The sequence below is a fragment of the Tamandua tetradactyla genome, chromosome 8 (assembly GCF_023851605.1).
Source record: "Tamandua tetradactyla isolate mTamTet1 chromosome 8, mTamTet1.pri, whole genome shotgun sequence".
Taxonomy (NCBI): Eukaryota; Metazoa; Chordata; class Mammalia; order Pilosa; family Myrmecophagidae; genus Tamandua; species Tamandua tetradactyla.
In genome coordinates, this window is record NC_135334.1 from 31,025,966 (window position 1) to 31,049,482 (window position 23,517).

The 23,517-nt window shown below is 36.0% G+C and overlaps 1 protein-coding gene across 1 annotated transcript in view; it reads right to left on the bottom strand.

The window, feature by feature from the left end:
* The window catches only part of FDX1 (ferredoxin 1), a 41,955-nt gene that overhangs the window by 13,128 nt on the left and 5,310 nt on the right, over positions 1–23,517 (bottom strand). Inside the window, exon 2 of the mRNA XM_077113025.1 lies at positions 18,682–18,806. Coding sequence (XP_076969140.1) covers positions 18,682–18,806 — 125 coding nt within the window. The remainder of the gene's footprint in view (positions 1–18,681; positions 18,807–23,517) is intronic.

Sequence of the window (23,517 nt, forward strand, 5' to 3'; positions counted from 1 at the left end):
GTGTTCCAGTAGCCATGTTTCTTGAAGATAATTGTATAATGATATAGTTTTCACAATGTGACTATGTGATTGTGAAAACCTTGTGTCTGATGCTCCTTTTATCCACCTTATCAACAGATGAGTAAAACATACAGCATAAAAATAAATAATGGGGGGTGCAAATGTTAAAATAAATTTAGTAGATTGAAATGCTAGTGATCAATGAAAGGCAGGGTAAGGGGTATGGTGTGTATGAATTTTTTTCTGTTGTCTTTTATTTCTTTTTCTGAATTGATACAAATGTTCTAAGAAATGATCATGATGATGAATATGCAACTATGTGATGATATTGTGAATTACTGATTATATATGTAGAACGGAATGATCATATGTTAAGAATGTTTGAGTTTGTTGCTATAGTTCTAAAAAAAGTTTAAATTAATAAAAAATATAAGTAAAAAAACGAATTTCTAAAAAAAAAGACTCCCATTTTTATGGACTCTTGCTGGACTCCATTCTGTTTCACTGATCTACAAGACTCTCTTCTTTGCTAATACCTATACTGTCTTCATTACTGTAGCTTCACAGTTAAGTCTTATGATGTACTTTCTTCTTCTAAAAAAATTTCTGGCTACTAAGTTCCTTGGCTTTTTCATAAAAATTTTAGAATCAGCTTATCTATATCTATAAAGAATCCTGCTGAGATTTAAATGGTAATTTATTAAATCTATATATAAATCTGGGTTAAATTGACACCATTAATATATTAATTCTTCCAATCTATAAACATGGTATGTCTCTTCCCTACTTAGGCCTTTGGTTTCTTTTCATCATCATTTTGCAGTTTTTAGCATATAGATCCTATACAAATTTTGATTTAAACCTAATAATTTATTGGAGCTTTATGTTATTTTTTTAAGTTTTTTTTGGTTTCCATTGGTAATTACTAGCATACAGAAATACAAGTGATTTCTGTTTGTTAACCTTATATAGCCTACAATCTTGCTAAAATCAGTAGCTCCAGAAATTTTTTTTGTATATTCCTTGTGGTTTTCTTGTAAGCAATCATGTGGTCTGAAAACAGTTTAATTTTTTCCTTTTCATTCTATGTATCTTTTCATTTGTTTTTTGTTTTGTTTTGTTTTGTTTTTTGCTTAATGAACTGAGTAGAACTTCCGATATGGTATTAAATAGGATAAAGTGGACATCATTGTCTTGCTCCCAATCTTAGGACAAAGGCATTCTATCTTTCACCATTAAGCATGACATCAGCTGAGGGCTATATGTAGATGCCTTTATCCATAACTGATTTTGCACAACCAGAGCCAATCTGCCACTGCCTACTTGTTTTCAGTTAAAAGAGCAGAGCAACCACCAATTCTGTATCACCTGACATGGAGAATCAACATTCTTAATGAACACTCTAGCATCTCCCAACTCCACAAGAGCTATAACCCAAACTATCAAAGACCATGGGCAGTAACAAACTAGATGATGTTCTTATGAGACCTCAATTTCTAACTATTCTTTAGTAACAAAGATTCCAGATTCCTACCCCCCATGCACTGAGAATCCGAAATACTTATATTCCCACTATTAAACCTGACTACAAGTCGGAGAAAGGGCTGCTATACTTAGTGTGTATGGGAGAAGGTACAGGGGGTTAAGAAGGTTGTTCTTGATCTGTGGTTAGAAGTTGTAGTGCATTTTCTCACAGAAAACAAGTTCTAAATGGTGACTAAACTAATTATAAAACACACAGGTTTGGTAGGTTAGCCTGAAAATTTAGCCTCCATGTATAACATTATTTTTATGAGAAAACAAATTCCAAATGCCAAGTAGCTGGGCTTGAAAATGGATTCTGAGAACAAAACCTATTCATAAACTGGAGCATGCCAGTTGTTTTTTATGTTTATCACACATACAAAGAACAACCCTACAAAATAAGCAGTGGGAAACAATCTATAAAAGGAAAAAGAACACAAAGGTAGCAACGACTGTGCCTTTAATCTAAAACTGGCAGTTGATCAGAATATGACACCACCAATTTAATGATGTATAATATGGGAATTGAACATGCAAAAGTTATGGGACTTTTGCTCATACACAGCCCCAGAGCAATATTAGTGACTGTCAGCTTTCAGCCTCTTCAAAGTGTTACATGTGAATAAATTAATAGAGAAAACACACGTATGTATGAATATGTGTATTTGTGTAAACATAAAGTGACCACATTTTATGAAGGATGCATTCTCAAAAATTTTGAAAGTTCTGAAAGTCCCACAGTTCAAGAGTTATTTTCTCAATGGAATAAAACGTAAAAGTCGAGATGGGTTCCTGAAGTACATAAATCTATAATCCTCATATCATATTTTTCTTTTAAAACATACTTAGGTAGAACAAACTCTTGAAATAAAACTTCTCACATTCCTATATCCACCTTTCAAACAATCAAAAACCCTCATGCCTTAGCACAGATGATAGTCTGACTTAGGGACACAATAAAGCCACACTGATGCCCTCAGTATCAGCAAGCCCCTGGCTTGGTTATAACTTTCATAAGCTTAAAGGTGTATATACTTTAGTGTTGCTTTTAGCTAACGATTCAGAGTACTTTCTCCTAAATTAACAGTAATATGTAGCATGAATCGTTTTTTCATATATTTTATTGCATTTAACTTCTGTTCCAAAATAACTGATTTTCATATGCATTTTTTAGCACTAGCAATTAATGCATGCTTGGCTGCACTGTTACAAATTTAAACATCATTTCAATTTATAATCACAGTTTAAAATATTTGTACCATAGTCAACAAAGTCACATGGACATTACAATGTCTATAAATGGCATGGTTCACATGATACTGAAAAAAGGATGGCATATATTTCTTTATCAGATAAAGTGGCACCACCGTGTGGTGGTAACAAAGAGTAACATTTAAAATTGACAGCCTGCCAACCTGAAATTATGGGATTTCTGACAAAAATTTTTGTTTCACTTTACTTCTGTTTTACTAGAGTAAGAATCTAAATATTGTTAATCTGCACAATTTCAACTTTGCATAATTTAAAACCGCATTAAGAGAATGGAAGTCATGATTATTGATTAATTTTGAGGCTGGTGATTAATAAAACTCCTGGACTAAGTTTCTTGTTTGTTTGTTTTAAAACAGAATTAATGATATAAAGCATTTGCCAAAATCCTCAGAAATTCTTGCCATAAAATTAATTTACAAAGAAAGTTATATATGTGCAATCCATTGCTCCTTTCCCTTCATGTAGTATGAGTGTTTGCCAAAAGGAAGATAGCTTTGGGGGGGGAGGGGACGGGTGGGATGCATGGCTGTGTGTATGTACATCTCAGTTTAAGATTATTTTGTGGATCTAGGACACTAACAAGTCATACTGTTCACTCCATCCTACCGCCACACTTAACCCTTTCTCCAAACAAAAAATTTCTAGGATAGATGCATGAGACTACTATATATTAAAATGTGAATTTACGTACAAACATAAAATCTAATTGTTTAAAGTAAGAATTGATCCAGCATAGGCAGAAATATACCAGCAGGGATTCAATAAACATAAGAACAAATGTCGATTTATATGAACATTATCAGGATCTCTCAATTTGAATGATTTCTCTCAAAACAGACATACGAAGTAAATAAATACAGAAGGACGCAGTAGTTAACTAGGTGACTTTAACAGAGGTCTAACCGCCCCCTAGTGACAGAATATTAAATATGTTCTGAAAACTTACTTTTAGATGATACCTGCATACATAAGAAACCTATATTAATATAAAAGTTAGAAACAAAAATGTTAAAGATGTTTGTTGCTTCCAAAATGTACACTTGTCCCTTTTTACTCCTTTATTCACTCATTCCTTCACTTAATATATAAATGATGAATAAAATAGGAATAATTTTATCCACCATTACAGTTTATGGGGAGAGAGAGAAGTCAAGAAACATAATTATAAATTGTTGAAAAATGCTATGAAAGAACTAAACAGGGTACTGTTACGAAGGATACTGGGTTCGGGGTAAAGAAAGCCTACTTTGGATATGATGGTTGGGCAAAGCCTCCTCCAAAGAAGAATACATAATTTGGGACTTAGATTAAAAGTAGCAAATACAAGATTTGAGAATGGGAGAGAAAGGGAAGTGACCCAGGGAGAGGACAAAGTGCATGCAAAGTTCAAAGATATAAAATGTTGGGCAAATTCAAGCTGCTGATAAAAGGTGTGGTCAACGTGGCCAAAGTTAGAAAAAGAAGGACAGGGGTGGGGGGAGGACAACAGATGACGCAGTCCTTTAGGTCAGGGTACGGACTAAGGATTTTATCTTAAATTCAGTAGGAAGTCTTTGCCATATGAATTGCAAATATATTATCAGTTTGAAAAACCCTTAGGCTTTATGTTGTTTGTAGCCATATATAAGTTTTTTGAGTTTTTATATAGGCAAATGTATTAACCTTTTCTTTTGGCTACTAAATTTTGTGTCATGGTTAGAAAATCCTTCCCTACCCCAAGGTCATTAAAAAATTTTCAAATGCTTCTTCTAGTACACACTTATACTTGCTTGTATTATAATCGATAACCCATTTGGAATTTTTCCTGTGGATGTGTGATGTTATGGCTCCAATTTTATTTTTCCCAAATGGCTACCTACTGTATCAACACCATTCCACTGGTCCATTTTTTTCCCATTAGGGAAAACTTGGTCTGTTTCACAAACAATATATACTGAAAAAAATAAGAAGAGGATTATTGTGTTTTGTAGCAATTTTTGTATATGTATTAGTATTAATTGAACGCTAAATTAGATAGCCAGAGCATATATAGAAAAGAATGAAAAAAACGCATCAGCATGTAGGAGATAGGATTAACATAAGACCTGCGGAACTACTTGGGAGTAGATGGCATTAGCGTGGTGGTGGCAGTAAGCTGCTTTATGTTATCTGATTTATGTAAGACAGTTTCGGAGGAAAAGAATATTTGTTTACCCCAAATGGTTATTTTAAGTATGAAGGAAGAACACTGAAAGATAAGAACTTTGTTCCCTCAGGAAATGCATGCCTATTGTCATCCTGTGGTATATAACCAGGGTCTGGTTAAGAATAAAATTGTCTGAAGTTTGTCTGAAGTAAACTCAAGCTTCAGACCCCCTGAGCCCGTCTGTGTCTTTCTTTCTCTCTTTCTTCCTTTCTCATCATTCCTTAATATCCTTCGAGCTCCGTTTCAACAGGAAGCAACATCAGCACATCATGTATACTATCGTAGGAGACCACAGAAATCAGCAAAAGTTAATTTTTCTTATTAGTTTACTTTTATCTTTCTTTTTTTAAAACTTTTTTTATTAATTAAAAAAATTAACAAACAAAACATTAAGATATCATTCCATTCTACATATACAATCAGTAATTCTTAATATCATCACATAGTTGCATATTCATCATTTCTTAGAACATTTGCATCAATTTAGAAAAAGACAACAGAAAACAATAGAGAAAAAAAAGATTATACATACCATACCCCTTACCCCTCGCTTTCATTTACCACTAGCATTTCAAACTAAATTTATTTTAACATTTGTTCCCCCCTATTATTCATTTTTATTCCATATGTTCCACTCTTATGTTGATATAGTAGCTAAAAGGAGCATCAGACACAAGGTGTTCACATTCACAGAGTCTCATTGTGAAAGCTATATCATTGTTCAATCATCATCAAGAAACATGGCTACTGGAACACAGCTCTGCATTTTCAGGCAGTTTCCTCCAGCCTCTCCGCTACATCTTGAACAACAAGGTGATATCTACTTAATGCATAAGAATAACCTCGAGGATAACCTCTCAACTCTGTTTGGAATCTCTCAGCCATTGACACTTAGTCTCATTTCACTCTTCCCCCTTTGGTCTAGAAGGTTCTCTCAATCCCTTGATGTTAATTCTCAGCTCATTCTAGGGTTTTTCTCAGTCCCTTGATGCTGAGTCTCAGCTCATTCCAGGATTTATGTCCCACGTTGCCAGGAAGGTCCACACCCCTGGGAGTCATGTCCCACACAGAGAGGGGGAGGGTGGTGAGACTGCTCGTCATGTTGGCTGGAGAGAGAGGCCACATCTGAGCAACAAAAGAGGCTCTCTTGGGGGTGACTCTTAGGCCTAAATTTTAAGTAGACTTGACCTATCCTTTGTGGGGTTAAGTTTCATATAAACAAACCCCAAGACTGGGGGCTCAGTCTATAGCTTTGGCTGTCCACACTGCTTGTGAAACTATCAAGAATTCAACTTGGGGAAGTTGAATTTCTCCCTGCTCTCACCATTCCCCAAAGGGGGCAGCAAAAGATAATTTAATCCAAGATAAATTTTTAGGTAAATTTGCCCTCTTGATTTTATTTATTAAATTTCAACTTTTTTAGTTGTAAAAGAAATCCACACATATTGTCAAAACAGCAAGTTAAAAAAAATCCTAGCAGTAAGAAGGCATACTAATATTAATTATAATGGAATAAATACAGAAAAATTGAAAAGGAGATCTACAACACATATTTTTTTTGTACTCTAATAAGGCTAAGTATATTTCAAATATTTGCTACTTGCCAAGAAAGCAATATACCAACCACGTGATTGTCCTTGCCTTGCTGTATAACCACAACAAACACTTACACAGTAGTTATGTGTCAGGCATTGTTTTAAGTGCTTTACAAAGGATAATTTATATAATCACCTTAACATCTCTATGCAGTATATTATCCCCAATTTACAGATGAGAAAACTAAGGTTCTAAGAGTTTAAGAAATATACCCAAGAATAGACAACATATCTATCTGTGGCAGAACTTAGATTCAAACTCAGTACAGCAAATTCCTAGGTCTATAATAAGCTATACTGCCTTTCTTATTTTCTAAGTCAGTTTTCAACAATCATGAATTTTCTTTTTACAATTTAATATGCTGCCAGAGTGTCAATAAAAAGTACAACTTGCAAGGTCTCAAAAAATCTGCTTCACAATCATGGCAGAAATCAGTGTTATTTTGCTTATTTTAACTATTATTTTAACCTATGGCTAAAATCGTAAAATCAAGGCCCCCAGTTCTATGTATATGTGTGTGTATGTATCTGTAAATGAAAAAAAAAAAAGTCTTCCCTTTCGTCAAAAAAGAAGCCAATTAGTCTTATAAGAGCCTGTTTATAATTGCAGGTGTTATCTATGACAGGCTTTTTTTGTTTTTCTAATTAGACAAGTTGAGGGTTTATAGAATAAACCTGCACGAAATACAGGATTCCCACACACCACCACCACCACCACCACCACCACCTTGCATTGACAAGGAACACTATCTGTTACAACTGATGACAGTACTTAATAATTGCACTTTCTTTTTTAATAGTAGTTACTTTTGTCATAATTGATGGAAGATTATTAAAATAATGCTATTAACCATCATCCATAGTTTACATTAGGTGTATTTTTCCCCATATACCAACCTATTATTAACACATTGTATTAGTGTCATACATTTGTTATAATTCATGAAAAAACATTCTTATACTTTTACTATTAACTATAATGGTTGGCTTCCTTTTAAAAATGAAAATTTCTGGGGATTAATTACTCACAGGAATTTATAATTTGTGTATAATTAGGGCTATCTAATTCAAACTGACAGAACTATCATCTAAGAGAAGGAAATGTAGTTTTTTTTTTTCTTTTTAACTCACAGTATTTTTACATGACTTAGAGCAAGCCTTCCTTTACATATATAAAAAACTGTATGAATTAGCCTGAATGTATGTGTGTGATGGTTTGAAGCTGTATGTACCCTTGAAAAGTTTCTTCATCCAGTCCTGTAGATGTAGACCTATTATAAGTGGGACCTTTGATTAGGTTACTTCAATTGAGGTGTGACCCACCTCATTCAAGATGGATCTTAATCCTCTCACTAGAGTCCCTTATTAGAGGATAAAAGACAGGAAAAGCCCCAAAGAAGTTTAGAGAGAAGGCCCCACATAAGCTAAGAGAGACAGAAACTAAAAGAGAAAAACACAAAGAAGCTCAGACAGGAAGGCAATGGCACCTGAAGCTGGAAGCACAAAACCGGGAGAGAAAGAAGCAGCAGATGTCATCCTGTGCGCCTTACTATATGACAGAGGGTGAGCCTAAATTTCCCAGTAACCAGTCTTCAGAGACAGTATCGTTCTGTTGATGCCTTAACTCGAATATTATCATGGCCTTAGAACTATAAACTTGTACGCTAATAAACCCTCATTGTTAGAAGCAAGTCCATTATTGGCATATTGCATTTCGGCAGCTTCAGCAAATAAAACAGTTTTATAACATTAGGAAAAACAATGTTGCAATAGAATGGAGATGGAATGGGAAGAGAATAGGTCACTTCTGGTTTGTTGGGATCTTTATGAAGTTCCCAGATCTCTAGAGGGTTCTGAGTGGATAATTTCATAAGTTTTCCATCACTCTCTCAAAATACACTGCTTAAATCCCACAAAAGTATACAAATAAGTTAGGTTAAAATGTGAGAAAAGTTCTGCAGGCCACAAGAATGTTTAAAGGTAAGCCACTGGCTCAACCTACCCCTGATTGGACAAGTGCTAGAGAAAACAAAACATATGAAGTATGAAGAAGTCCTTTCTGACCACACTTCATGTCCCAGCACTCCCCAGCTTCTAAGGACTATGGGCTCAAGCCAGAAAGTACTCTTAGCTTGCCTGGGAATTTGATAAGCTTCCTTTTGGAAAAGCTAAACCTACTTATAATTATGCCTAAGAGTCACCCTGAGAACTTCTTTTGTTGCTCAGATGTGGCCTCTCTTTCTAAACCACCCCCAGCTGGTGAACTCACTGCCCACCCACCCCCACCCCACCACCACACACACCCCAGGTGGGACATGACTCCCAGGGGTGTAAATCTCCCTGGCAATGTGGGACCTTACTCCAGGGATGAGCCGGAATCTGGCATTATGGGACTGAGAAAGCCTTCTTGACCAAAAAGGGGAAGAGAAAAGGTTTTCTTGTCAAAAGGTTATCTTGGGGGTTATTCTTAAGCATTATATAAATATTCCTTTTTAGTTTATGGTGTATTAGAGTGTTCCAGAGGAAAGTACCTGAAATGGTTGAGCTGTGTTCCAGTAGCCTTAATTCTTGAAGACTATATAACTATATAGCTTTTACAACGTGACCGTGTGATTGTGAAAACCTGTGTTTGATGCTCCTTTTGTCCAGGGTATGGGCAGATGAGTTAAAAATATATATATAAGGAAAAATAAATAAGTAAATAATGGGCAGGGGTGGGGGAATAAAGGGTAAAAAAACTGGGTAAATTGAAATGCAGTCAAACTGATGGTCAATGAGAGGGAAGGGTATAGGATGTATGAGTTTTTTCTGTTTTGTTATTTCTTTTCCAGGAGTGATGCAAATAGTCTAAAAATGATCCTGGTGATAAATATACAATTACATGATAATACTGTGAGCCACTAACTGTATACTGTGGATGGGCTATATGCGTGTGAAGATTTCTCAATAAAAACACTTAAAAAAGACATCTATTCTTTCTTTTGAATGAGTGTGAAATACTTGCTAAACAAACTGATTAGCCTACCAGTGGCTTCCTCTGGAGGGCATTAATAAATTACAGAGTATTAAAGCTGGTATAATTAAAGCAGCTCCTGTTCTGACACACTTAGCAAGACTAAGAAGTGCTTACATAAACCTAAGAGAAAATTACTTAAACATTATCAGAAGAAAGAAATTGAAGTTATAATGCTTTAAATGTTCTAGCCCTTCAATAAAAGCTACCAGCTTATGCTCTAAATAGAGGGAGGAGGTAGAAAATGGGTGAAAGAAGTTTTGCTATGAATTAAATTAATGGTTTTGGTGGCTAATTTGCAAAAAAAAAAAAGAAATACAGTTTCTTTTATGCAGGTAATTAATAAGCAAAAAAAAGCCTAAGAGAACTTCAGTATTTGGAAGCAAAATTTGAAGAGTTTCAATTATATATATATATAGCATAATATTTTATATTATATAAAATTTTATATATAAATAAATTCTACAGGTTAAGTTTAACCCTTGGCCAAAACAGACCCTTTTTTGATCATTTTGGGTTAAAAACAAGCCATGTATCATCTTCTTCCCAGTTTTATTTATCACATTAGGAAAAATAATGTTAGCATTATATTTTAGTTTATTCAAGACCCTGGACGTATTTTCTCACAGAAGATCTTATAAATCTGAATGTCCAAAATTTCTTGTATTAGGTTTTCCTAGTCAGGCAAGCTGACATTTTTTTCTACTAAATGGCTAAAATCATTAAAATTTCAACTGATTTAAAAAAAAAAGGATTTGCTCTTTGAATTTCAGATTATACTACAAATCATAAACATTTCGTTACTCCCTCCACTATATTGTAAGATTTTAAAAATGCCATCTCTCTATCAGATTTTTAATATCAATAGTGACTGAACTGTCCTGTATTGTCGATCTAAATTATAATTTAAAGATTCCCAGTTGATTTTGAAACCTTGTCCTAACATTAAATTTTGGTCACCTGAAAATGTTCTTAAAAATGAGAACTCTCAGAAGTGCAAGGGTAGTTCAGTGGTAGAATTCTCACCTGCCATGCAGGAGACCCAGGTTCAATTCCTGGCCCAGGCACTACTTCCCCAAACAAAACAAACAAAAATTCAACAAATGGTGCTGCAATAAGAGGATACTCACATGGAAAAAGAATAAAATGTGACCCCTGCCATACAACATATAAAAAAAAAAAAATGAGAAATCTTTAAAGAGAATAAAAACTATTGGGCCACCAACTATATGTGTGTCTTTTATTTTTATACATTATAGCCTTCGGTTAACAGGTAGAAAAGATGTATAAAGAGGCTTGAATATACTGGTGCACATATTTATTATTGCCACTTTAAGAAAAGGAAAAAGGATGTTACTGAGTGCTTAGGGGACACAAGCAGCCTTCACTGGGTCCTCTGTTACCGAGGTGCCTATATATGACAGATAACCTAACTTTCAGTTTTCTTTGTACCTGCTAAGACTGTTGGGTAAGAGCCCTGATAAAGAAAACAGATTAACAATTTATTAGTTATCTCTTCCTCTTAATGTTGCCGTACTCTCCAAAACACTGATACAAAGTACCAGACTTTTAAAAAGCTGATGTAACCCTTTCCCTTCTGCAAATCTTTTAAATTCCTTAGTTATCCTTTCCTAGGCAATTGCCAATAGCACCCAATCTTTCCAATAATATTTCTCATAAACTTCCCTCATAAGGATTAAGAGCAATAAAGCACATCTATATGTCTTATGCCATGACCTTCTAGGCAAACATCTCAATTACTCAATGCTTCAAGGGTAAAAAACACAGAATTTTGTATGCCTAGAGTTTCTGAGTTAAAATATTTTAATCTATAATATACTTTATCCATTGACTATTGCTCAAACAAATGAAAAAGTCAGCACTTCAGAAGTCAAATGGAACAGTATAAAATCTTTGGTTAAAACAATCCTAGAGTGTGTCCAAACTGTTGTCTTGTGATAGAAATCAGAAAAGAGATGCACATGGTGGGGCTGAGAATTGACTGAATGGTACAGCAGTTATTTTCTGTGTTAACAGACATTCAATCTTGATAGGGGGATTGGATACTTGGGGGTGACATGAAAAGTTTTAAATATGCAACAAGTCATTCAGTTAAAACTGTCACAGTTCAATGCATATTCATTCTGCATCAATAAAAAATAATTGAAAGAATAATGATCATTAGAAAACAAAGAAGCAAACACATTTATGTTCTAAATCTTGCCCTCCCTGCCCCCCGCCACCACAATGACTCCTTCCCTGGTGATCAGTTCAGGCTGCTAGTTGATGTTTGTGTTCCAGTCAGAATTCTGGAGGATTCTCCAGGATTTGCTGTGCCTGGTGGATTCATGGTTACGGGGCTCAGCCCTGCGGTGGCTCCAGGATAAGAAGGTGCTGTCACCTTCTTAACTCTGTGGAGTTAGACTTTGGTCTGATCCTCAGGAAGCTGTGACAGTTGGTGATGGAACTGATTCCTGATGATATGAGTTCAGACCTATGTTCCACTGCCTCCAGGGGAAACTGGTGTGTCCACCTGTCATTGGTTTATTGGTGGGTCTCTTATTTTTGTTCAGACTTGTGCAGTCTATTAGAAGGTGACTTTATATAAGATGTGAAAAGCAGTTTGCAGACACAATGACTACACTGACTGGACAGAAATGCCATCTCCTTGACAAGTTTAGTGCTGCTTAGAAGGGATATGCAGACCGAGTCATTCCTGGAGACAAAAAGAGTCTAACAGCCAGTCTTATAGATATATACAGAAAGCCAAAGAGAATGAAAGTGATGCTACTGCAGAAATTAACTTCTATGGCCCAAGAATTAAAAGAGAATTCCAAATGCTCAGACAAGAGGCAATGGCAGAAATGCTAAAATCACTGGAGTCCATTAAAGAGGTCATGACAACCACCACAGCACAAGGCACTTTTCCAAATCCAGTGTGTGGCCCCTATCCATCCGCTTGTCTCTCTCCAGTGGGCCTGGGTCTTAACAGCACTCTTCACTTCCATCCACTCAGGCATTCTTTCACCCATTCCAACCTCCATCTGAGGATCACTGATGTCAGTGCATCCAAGGGAACTTCCTCTATGTTCTGGAGTTCTTTCACCTTTATGTCCATAAGACAAGTTCCTCCATGGTCATTTTTTCCTTCAGTCAAATAGACCCATGTTAAGTCCAAGCACATACCCAGAAATATAGGATTGACTCATCCCAAAATATCTGAATTACTGCTCAGTGTGAAAGAAATTGTTGTTACTTCAGAGACTATACAAACTATATTTCTCAAGATGTCTATTTTTTTAACCTATAAATGAATTATTTTTATTTTATTGGTCTGTTTGCATACTATTTATATATAAATGTCATTTGAAAACATATATTTTAGCAATTAGAGACTTTTAAAAATAAAAATCATTAAAAAAATAATAATACTAGATAACAGAAGTGCCCCTGATTATTTACTGATTGGCTGAAGCAAAGTTCTGGCACAGTGACTACATCTTATGGTATCTGGGTAGGCAACTATAGGAAAAATAGATCAAGCAATCATTCAGACAGAAAGCTACCTGATAAGTTAAGACAAACTGATCCATGGACTTATTATTCTTTTGATAGGCCTAGGTGAACTAGGAAACTGGATATGCAGTAGGTTCCAAATGTTTATATTTGCAACTGTCTTCAAACATCTTCCCTTCCTCCACTATCTGATATCCAGGTGTGTAGCTTTTACCTACACAGCTCTTATCCTGAGCCAACATCCAGATTTTGATATTTTATTAAAAAGAAACTGAAGCCCTCCTGGTCTACTTGGCTTCTCTTGTCAGTATGACCACAAATGGACCAAAGAAACTATAAGGAAAGACATGTTACACTCCTAGCTCAAAGTGGAGAGGCTAAAAGAAGATACAGTATAATAAAGAATTGGCCATTGTCCCAGGTCCCTGGAGGGCAACCTCTAAACCTTTGGGATTTCCAGTGAGAGGAATATCTTTGTTATTCATGGTGGGCTCAGGACCACACCTGACAATTCATATGCTGACAAGATAACTTAGAGTGAGTCCAGCCTCACAGGGAGTCTTGAAAGGAGTTGGGGCGGGGCGGGGGGCTAGCCATATTATGTGACTGGGGGGTGGGGCGCTATGCTACAACATATCAGCTGGACCTTTCCAACCTCTGGACTAATCATTGAATTCAATGATATGGGCACTAATTCCACCAATCATGCCTTCATAACAAAACCCCATATAAACCTGACACCTGAAGCCTGGGTGAGCTACCATGATTGAGGAGATACATTGTTATGTTAAAAGATGACCAGTTTGACTCCATATGGAGAGGTCACAGAGGTTTGAGTTTAAGACCCTCTCAGATCTCGCCCTATGTGTTTCTTTTATTTGTAACCTTTTTGCTGTAATAAAACCATAATTCAATTAAGCACTTTCAGTGAGTTCTGTGAATTCTTACAGCAAATTATCAAACCCAAGGGAGTGATGGGTATCATGAATTTGTAGCTAGCTGAACAGTAGTATGGACCACTGTATTTGCAGCCGGTGTCTGAAGGACATCCTTGTAGCGAACTGCTCTTAATCTCTGGAGTCTGGCCTAACTTGGGATAGAGTCAACAGAGTTGATGTTGGCAGTGTTAGAAGTTATTATAGTTATTTGCAGTTGGAGTCGGAAGTTTTTGCAGTATACACAGAAGGAAATTAGTACCTATTAAAAAAGAGACACATATCACCCATGTACCAAGCTAAAATCACAAAATTTCTAGAAACCCATACATAAAATGATACTGCTTCTCTGAAGACTCTGTCATTCACCTTCAGGACAAACGCCCTTTTTGATTACATTCAAAGGCCAAAGATTAAAAAAAAAAAAAAAAGCAAGACTGACTATTCCACAGATTGCGTAAATTTTGTATTATAAGCCCTCTTCATTTTTGTTGAATTCATATTCAGCTACGCTTTGACTAAACTTAGTTTCTGCAAATTATTCTTTCATAAATGAAAGGTAGTACAGAACATAGCAGTATTTGAGAGTACTCTGGAATCAAACAGACTATAGCTCATAAACCATAAACTAGCCATGTGACCTGGAGCAAGTTACCTAACTTCTTTATAACACAGTTTCCTCTTCTATAAAACAGGGTTATAAATGTCCAAACTAGCACAATGCCTACCATATGATAATTATGCAATGTATTATTATAACTATTATTGAAGAGTTCTTCCACTGAATTAGGGGTTCTTAACCATGGTAAAGATTTGAATGATGTGAACCTTTTAAAAATAATCCTGCACCATCCTCTCTCTCCCAGCACTATCTAGAATGGAAGAGAGATGTCTAACTTTTAGAAAATTCTGCAGAGATTCTGAAACTCAATCCCAGCCAAGAACTGTTGCATTAGACTATAAAACTCAAGGGTAGAACTACATCAACTATTTCTTCATATCCTTATTTCCCCCAATTATATACCCCTAGTACTGGTATACATTACTGTTGATGAAAGAATATTAAGGTATTATCGTTAAATATAATTCACAGCATGCAACAGGTAATTTCCCCCCCATATACCACTCTATTATCAACTCTTTTAACAAGTGTTGTACATTTGTGGTAGTTGATGCAAGAACTTATTTATTTTTATACACTGTTCATTGGTGACATACAAGACTTTCAACAACCCCTTTTAATCAAATTCACCTACAACATGGCACTATTATTTATAATCCCAACAACAAATCACCATCACTTCCACCCATTCCCAAACATTTACGTTCTACCTTGTTAACAATTCTGTACATATTAGGTAACCACTCCCCCTTCTCTAGTTTTTATCTCTAGGTTCTCTATTTTCTACATTCTAAGACTCTAAGTTTACATGTTCTAGAGGGTTCATATTATTGAAATCATACAATATCTGTCCTTTTGTGTTTGGCTTATTTCACTAAGCATTATGTCCTCAAGGTTCATCCAAGTTGTCATATGCTTCAGGACCTCATTCCTTCTTACTGCTGTATAACATTTCATCATATGTTGTGCTGGTTTGAAAGGATATTTGCCCCCTAAGAAAGCCATGTTTTAATATAAATCCCATTTCATAAAGGTAGAATCATCCCTATTCAATACTGTATATTTGAAACTGTAATGAGATCATCTCCCTGGTTGATGTGGTTTAGTCAAGAATGGTTGTTAAACTGGATTAAGGGACGACATGTCTCCACCCATTTGGGTGGGTATTGATTGGTTTACTGGAGTCCTATAAAAGAGGAAACATTTTGGAGAATGAGAGACTCAGAGAGAGCAGAGAATGCTGCAGCACCACGATGCAGAGTCCACGAGCCAGCAACCTTTGGAGATGAAGAAGGAAAGTGCCTCCTGGGGAGCTTCTTGAAATAGGAAGCCAGGAGAGAAAGCTAGCAGATGATGCTGTATTTGCCATGTGCCCTTCCAGCTGAGAGAGGAGCCCTGACCGTGTTCACCATGTGCCTTTCCAGATGAGAGAGAAACCCTGAACTTCATCGGCCTTCTTGAACCAAGGTATCTTTCCCTGGATGCCTTTGATTGGACATTACTATAGACTTGTTGTAATGGGGACATTTTCTCGGCCTTAGAACTGTAAACTAGCAACTCATTAAATCACCCCTTTTAAAAGCCATTCCGTTTCTGGTATATTGCATTCTGGCAGCTAGCAAACTAGAACATATGTATATACCACATTTTGTTTATCCATTCATCTACTGATGGACACTTGGATTGTTTACATCTTTTGGCAACTGTGAATAATACCAAACAAACACTGGTGTGCAAATATCTATTCATGTCACTGCTTTCAGCTTTTCTGGGTATACACCAAGTAGCAGAATTGCCAGTCATAGGACAGCTCAAAATTTAATTTTCTCAGGAATTACAAAAATGTCTTCCACGGCACGTGTACCATTTTACATTCCTACCAGCAGTGAGTCAGTGTTCCTATTTCTCCACGTCCTCAACAACATTTGTAGTTCACTGTTTAACAGTGGCCACTGTTATAGATGTGACATGATACCTCATTGTAGTTTTAATTTGCATTTCCTTAACAGTGAATGAAGACAAACATCTTTTCACTGTGTTTTTTTTTAGCCACTTGTATTTCTTATTTGGAAAAAATGTCTATTCATATATTTTGCTCATTTTATAATTAGGTTGTTTGTCCTTTTATTGTTGAGTTGTAAGATTTCTTCATATATACTGGAAATCAAACCCTTATCAGATACATGGCTTCCAAATATTCTCTCCCATTGAGCTGACTGCATGCCTTATAATTATGCCTAAAATTTCCCCCAGAGAACCTCTTTTGTTGTTCAGACGTGGCCTCTCTCTCTTAGACAAACTTTGCAAATAAATTTACTACCTTCTCCCTACATGAGCAATACTTCCAGAAGTATAAGTCTCCCTGGCAACGTGGAACATGATTCCCAGGGATGAGCCTGGCCATGGCATTGTGAGATTGATAATGCCTTTTTCAACAAAAGAGGGAAAAGAAATATAAACAAATTTCAGTGGCTAAGAGATTTCAAATTGAGTCGAGAGATCATTCTGGAGATTACTCTTATGCAAGCTTCAGCCAGATATTGCAAATTGCCACGCTATGCCAAGCCCCAACCACTAGCATTCTTGAAAAATTTAAAGACCTGGGCTCTACCTAAGGACTCTATGTAAGTTTTACCTATTAAGTTTAGTTTTTCAGAAACTTAAAGCCTCCAGACGGCTCCTATACCAGGTAAGTCCTGAAACTCAGAGGTACCAGTCTCCCCAAGAACATTAACCAGTTTTACTTCTCTTTCCCACAATGCTGACAACCCTTGCCAGCACGAAGAAGTCAGAATAGTCACCACCCAGATGTCCCTGAAGACTGAAAGAATGATCAAATGAGAGGGAACAGTTATAATTTAAAAATCAGGATTTAATAAATAGTTATGACAACTGACTCATTATATAAATATCTCTTTTTAGTTTCTAATGTATTAGAATAGCCAGAAGGAAATATCTGAAATTGCTGAACTGTAATTTGTCAGCCTTCATCTTTGATAATAACAGATAACTATATAGCTTTCATCTATAATTAACTGCGTGATTGTATAAACCTAGTAACTGACACCACCTTTATCCAGTGTATGGATAGATGAGTAATAAAATAAAGACATATGTGAAAAAATAATAATAGGCTGGAAATATGGGGGAAAAATACCACTATGTAAACTATGGACAATAGTTAATGGTATTACTTTAATCATCTTTCATTAACTGTAACAAATGTAACTCCTCTTAAAAAAAAATAGTTACAAAAAATGTGCTATCATCAATTGTAACAAATTTTCCTAACCAATGTCGGTGGTGGGGAGGTGTACAGGAATCCTGTATTTTATCCAGGACTGTTCTGCAAACCCACAATTTCTTTAACAAATAAAATATTTTTTTTTTAAATCACATGGAGAGCCTCATGTTTCTGATTCATTCAGTTTGGGCTATGCCTGAAAATTAGCATTTCCCATGTGATGTTGGTCAGGGGAACCCCTCTTTGAGAACCACTGCTTCAGAGGCAGTCTGTGAGAAAAGCTGACTGGTAATACACAAGGTATGCCTGAGGAAAAGTAAGATGGTGGTTGCTGGAACATGGGCTTTGTGTGCATGGTGAAGGAAAAAAAAAAGTGGGAGAAGGTCTACAAATGAAGACTTCCAAGTTAAAATACTTCCTTCTCTCATAAAACCTAAGACAACTTCATCAGAAGGTGAACTGCTACAACTATTCAATTACCACTCTATAATATGACATTTATTATCTCTAACCGGTAGCTGTAAACCACACACACCCTACTGACTACTTTGCTTCACAGGTGAATAGTAAGGTAATGAGGCAATCACATCGTTATTTAAATGCACAAAGAATCAGAACACCAGTGTTACTCTATTATTCTTTACAAATGAAAATTTAACACTAACACATTCTGAATTTGAGTATTTTACTTAGCATGATATAGGATAATTCTTTTAAAAAAAAAAGTTCAGACCTAGTCAACAGTTAAGAGTTTTTAAGGAATGTTTATACTCACCAAAACCATCAATATCTAGATTATTTTCAACCACAACATCTAGCAGAGAGTCACCAACTTTTCCTTTGGTTGTTAATGTTTCACCATCACGGTTTATAAAGTGGATTGTTATTTTATCTTCTGAGCTGGAAAAGGAAGCAGTCCTTTAGTAATTTTAAAAGATATTTTAAAATAAATGTTTTAAGAACTTATAAGATCAAAGAAACAGTGGTTTTCTGTGAATATGTTTTTATAGTATTTTACTTTCCAAAGTTTATTTGAGAAGAAGACATTACAAATCCAAAGCCTATCTATTTAAACACCTTCCAGGTGAGAAGCACCACACATTAAAGAAAATGGCAACAAGTCACTATCAAGACCACCTGGGGATTTGGAGTATTTGTCTCCCTGGGGTACAATGTCACGTGATATTTAGTAATCTTTATCTCTGATGAAGTCTATTTTGGTCTACAGAACTCTCTGAAAGAAAATATCTATGCATGTATCCCTAAAATACTAGACTAAGGTAATGGACTTCAGAATAAAGCTAATCAATAGTAAAGGTAAAGTCAGAGGCTTACAATACAGAATACAGAGGACCTAGAGATACACAGAACCTAGAGATGGATGAAAGGTTAACATGGTTCAACTTAAATGTAAGGGAATAGAGAGAAGTGTAGGCAGTTCACTAGTAGCTTTATAAGTAATATTGCCATATTGAAGGTGAATATGTTTAAAAGGGGTTGTAAAGACCCATGCGTCCCACCGATTAACATTAAAAATAAAAATAAGTTCTTTTACTGATTATATATGTAGAATGGAATGATCAAAAGTTACAAATGTTTATGTTTGGTGTTTTCTGGTACTTTAAAAAAATTTAAAAATTAATAAAATAAGTTCTTGCATGTACTACTTCAAAGGTATGAGTATATAATATTGGGGCATAGTGGGAATACTTCTATTGCATGGTATGGCCTATGTTTAACAGGAAAACATCAACAGTACCACAGCAACACCAGGGGTAAGTAATGGCGGGAGGGACAAGAGTTAAGGGGAGGTTTGGATTTTCTATTTGGTGCAGGAGTGTTTATTGGTTATTTTTCTCTTGAGAACAGTGAAATTGTCTAAATTAAGAGTGTTGATGGACTGTTGACTTTAGACATTAGACATGATGTCCAATGGATGGGGATGGCTAAAGGCTACACTAACTGAGAAACAGAAAGGCAAGCATTGGTGTATACATACGATCGATTATTGTGTTACTGCAGAAAGGAGCATGCAACACTGTGAATGAAACTGTGGGACATTTTCTGAAGCAAAATAAGCCAAAAACAAGAGAGTAAATATTGTATGGTCTCATTTAGAAAATAGATATAAGAACATTGGGGCCAGATTGTAAGCTCTTATAGTAGACACATTTATTCTGAAGCAGTAATTGTGATTTTCAGATTTTGAGAAGCCGTGCTATGTATGTATAACGTGGTATTTAGAGATTAAGAATGAAGCCAACCAGGTCAGGATTAAGGTAATTCAGAATACAGGGGTAAAGAAGACATGATCTATATTTTAAAACTCTACCTACACTCTGAGACCAAAGGAAGAAAGGCTTATTTTGTTCAGAACCTAAATTTTCTGTGGCGTATAGTCTAGCTCAACCTGTCAGTATAGATCATTCAAACAACCCAGGCACAGGGAGCCCAAAATGGGAATGAGGACCTGTAATCCTGGTTGGCTCGGTGTAATGCCATGATACATACCAGAGTATATTAAGCAGATAATCAAAAAGTATGGGCAAAGTCCCTTGAGGGATGGGAGAAAAAATATGGAACTAATAAACTTTACCATCAGGGAAATCCCTGATACTGGTCCAACATTAGAGACTCCCAAGTCAAGAGGCCAAGCCCTTGATATTGAGGCTTGCGCTTGTGAAACTAATTACGTATCAGAGAAACTCAGCCTCCCTATAGTTATGCCTAACAGTTATTTCCAGAAGATCTCTTTAGGTGCTCAAATGTGGCTTCTCTCTTTCTCTAAGCCCAAAACTGCAAGTGAAATCATTAACCTCCCCCCTGCATGGGACATGACATCCAGGAGTGAAAGTCTCCCTGGCAATGTGGGATATGACTCCTGGAGATGAGTCTGGCTCTGGCACTGTAGGATCAACAATGCCATCCTGACCAAAACAGGGAAAAGAAGTGTACAAATAAGGTATGAATGGCTGAGAGAGTTCAAATAGAGTAGAGAGGCTACTCGGGAGGCTACTCTTACACAAGCTTCAGCTAGAGATTGCTACCTATCATAGTTTGCCAATCCTCAACCAAAACCATTTCTGCCAACTCTAAAGAACACTCAGGGCTCTACAAAGGTTCCATGCACAGGATTACTTTCCAGAAACCTACAACCTCCAGATGGGTTCCTAGACCAGACATTCCTGAAATGCAGAGGGGCCAGCCTCTTCAGAACAGCAATTAGTACCATTCCCCTATCCCATATGTGGCAGTTAGGTTCAGGTGTCAACTTGGCATGATGAAGGTGCCTAGTTCTGTTGCTGAGGACATGTGAATGGCATGTGAAGCTCATCTGTCGCTGATTACATCTGCAGTTGGCTAGGAGGTGTGCCTGCTGCAATGAGTGATGTTTGATTTAATTGGCTGGATGCTTAAATGAGAGTGGTCAATGCAGCACAGCCCAAGCAGCTCAGCATACTTCATCTCAGCCCAGGCCTTTGGCGATGCAGAAAGGAATCACCCCGGGGAAAGCTGTTGGAACCCAGAAGCCTGGAAAGAAGGCAAGCAGAGGTCACCCTGTGCCTTCCCGTGTAAGAGAAAACCTCAGATGAAAGTTAGCTGCCTTTGCTCTGAAGAATTATATATTTTTAGACTAAATAAATCCCCTTCAGCCAATCCAACTGTGGTGTGTTGCATTCTGGCAGCTTTGACAGACTAAAACATCATATTACTGACAGCTCCTTCCAACATGAGAAATTTAGAATGAACATAGCCCAAATAACCCTAAAGAGTGGGAGAAAGATCACAGGAGATGGTTGAGTTATACAGAGAAGTTACGGTTTAACAAATGAGTATGACTGCGGAATCATTATACTGATCTTTCTTTTAATCTCCAGTGTCTCAGAGCAGCTAGAAAGAAAAATCTAAAATTGTGGAATTGTAACCCATACCGAACTCTGAAATCTGTTCTACAATTAATTGCTTCAGTGTGTTGAACGTTAGGGCTTTTTTGTATATACGTTACTTTTCACAAAAAAGAAAAAGTCAGTTGTGATGATGAATGCACAGCCATGTGACGATGAATGCACAGCCATATGACGATACTGAATGTACAGTATGGATGATTACATTGTATGTGAATATATAATATATATCAATAAAACTGCATTTAAGAAAAAGCTAATCATTCTGCTATCAATAGGGCAATTATTGTGCAGGTGCCTGATAGGATACTGTTGCTGAAAGGTTTGACAGTTTTCTGAGTTATGTAAGCATCTCACTTTGATCCACAATGTGTACCCTAAAAATCAAAGGATGTGGAAAAGTTTTTGTTTTTTTTTAAATGTGGAAAGGCAAATAAACAAAACACCTCATTCTAAGTTTTATTAGAGGATATTATATTTTCTATTAGCTAACTCATTTAAGTTTCTTTCTCTTCTCCAGAAATTAAATTAAAAAAAAAAATTTTGTTACAAACATCACTTCAAAAAATTTTTTTTTTAATTTAATTTCTGGAGAAGAGAAAGAAACTTAAATGAGTTTGTTACAAACAAATGTTTGTTACAAACATCACTTCAAAATTTGGGGAAAGAATCTATATAGCAACCAAATCTTTATCCTCTACTACTGGTCATTTTAATTTTTACCTCATAATAGGAAAAATTTATTTCAGTTTAAAATACTAAATTGTAATTTTCACTACTGCCTACAGATGGTAATTGCCCCCCCAAAAAAGCTTTAATGTAAATAAAACCTAGAATGAAAGAATTTCAGAACTGCAAAATATCTTGAAAAATTACCAAATCCATTATCTCATTTCATAAGAAGAGGAAACTGAAGTCTCTATTGGATAATGACCTCCCTGAACTGCTGAAGCTAAATAAAGGAAGATTAATTAATAGAACTTTAATTAATCTCATCAAATCTTAATCTCATTAAAAATGTGCACGTGTATGTGAATGTCCCTCAAAGTGGCCCATGCTCTCTAAATTCTTTTTGTAACCAAAATGCTTTCAAGCAAGTATTCTCCAAAATTATTCATGATTTTCAACTAGCCAACTGCCATTTCTTCAAGGCAAAATAGCTGAGAATGAAGTTACCCGGGGCAGGGAGACCACTTTGGAGGTTACTAAAAGAGCACAAACTAAGCAAGCACGAAGAACACACTGGCTTAAGAGATATTCAGGAGGTAGAATTAAAAGGTTTTGACTATCCTATATAAAGTGGACTGAAAGAGGGGGAAGAAATAACACCAAGATTTCCAGCTCCACAATTAGGTGGTATTGTTTAACCTAAGGTTAACAGAGGAGGAGAAAGAGCTGTGGGGAAGGCAGAACTGTTTAATAATGGAATCAGATGAGAATGGGGAATAGCCAGGTGGAAATATGGGTCTGAAACTAGGAGAGAAGTCTCGGCTAGAGATGTGGCATCAACAAATGCCTAGCAGCTTAAAGGAAATACAACAGAATTTAATTATTCATCCAGACTACTGAAAATCAGAAGTTTTAGAATTGCTGTTCTGGAACACTCTAGAGCTAAGTTTACAGAAAGTAATTTGAAATCTCTATTACATCAGAATTTCTCTTCTGTAAAATCAGGATAATATTTATCTTAGTTTTGCACAATACCT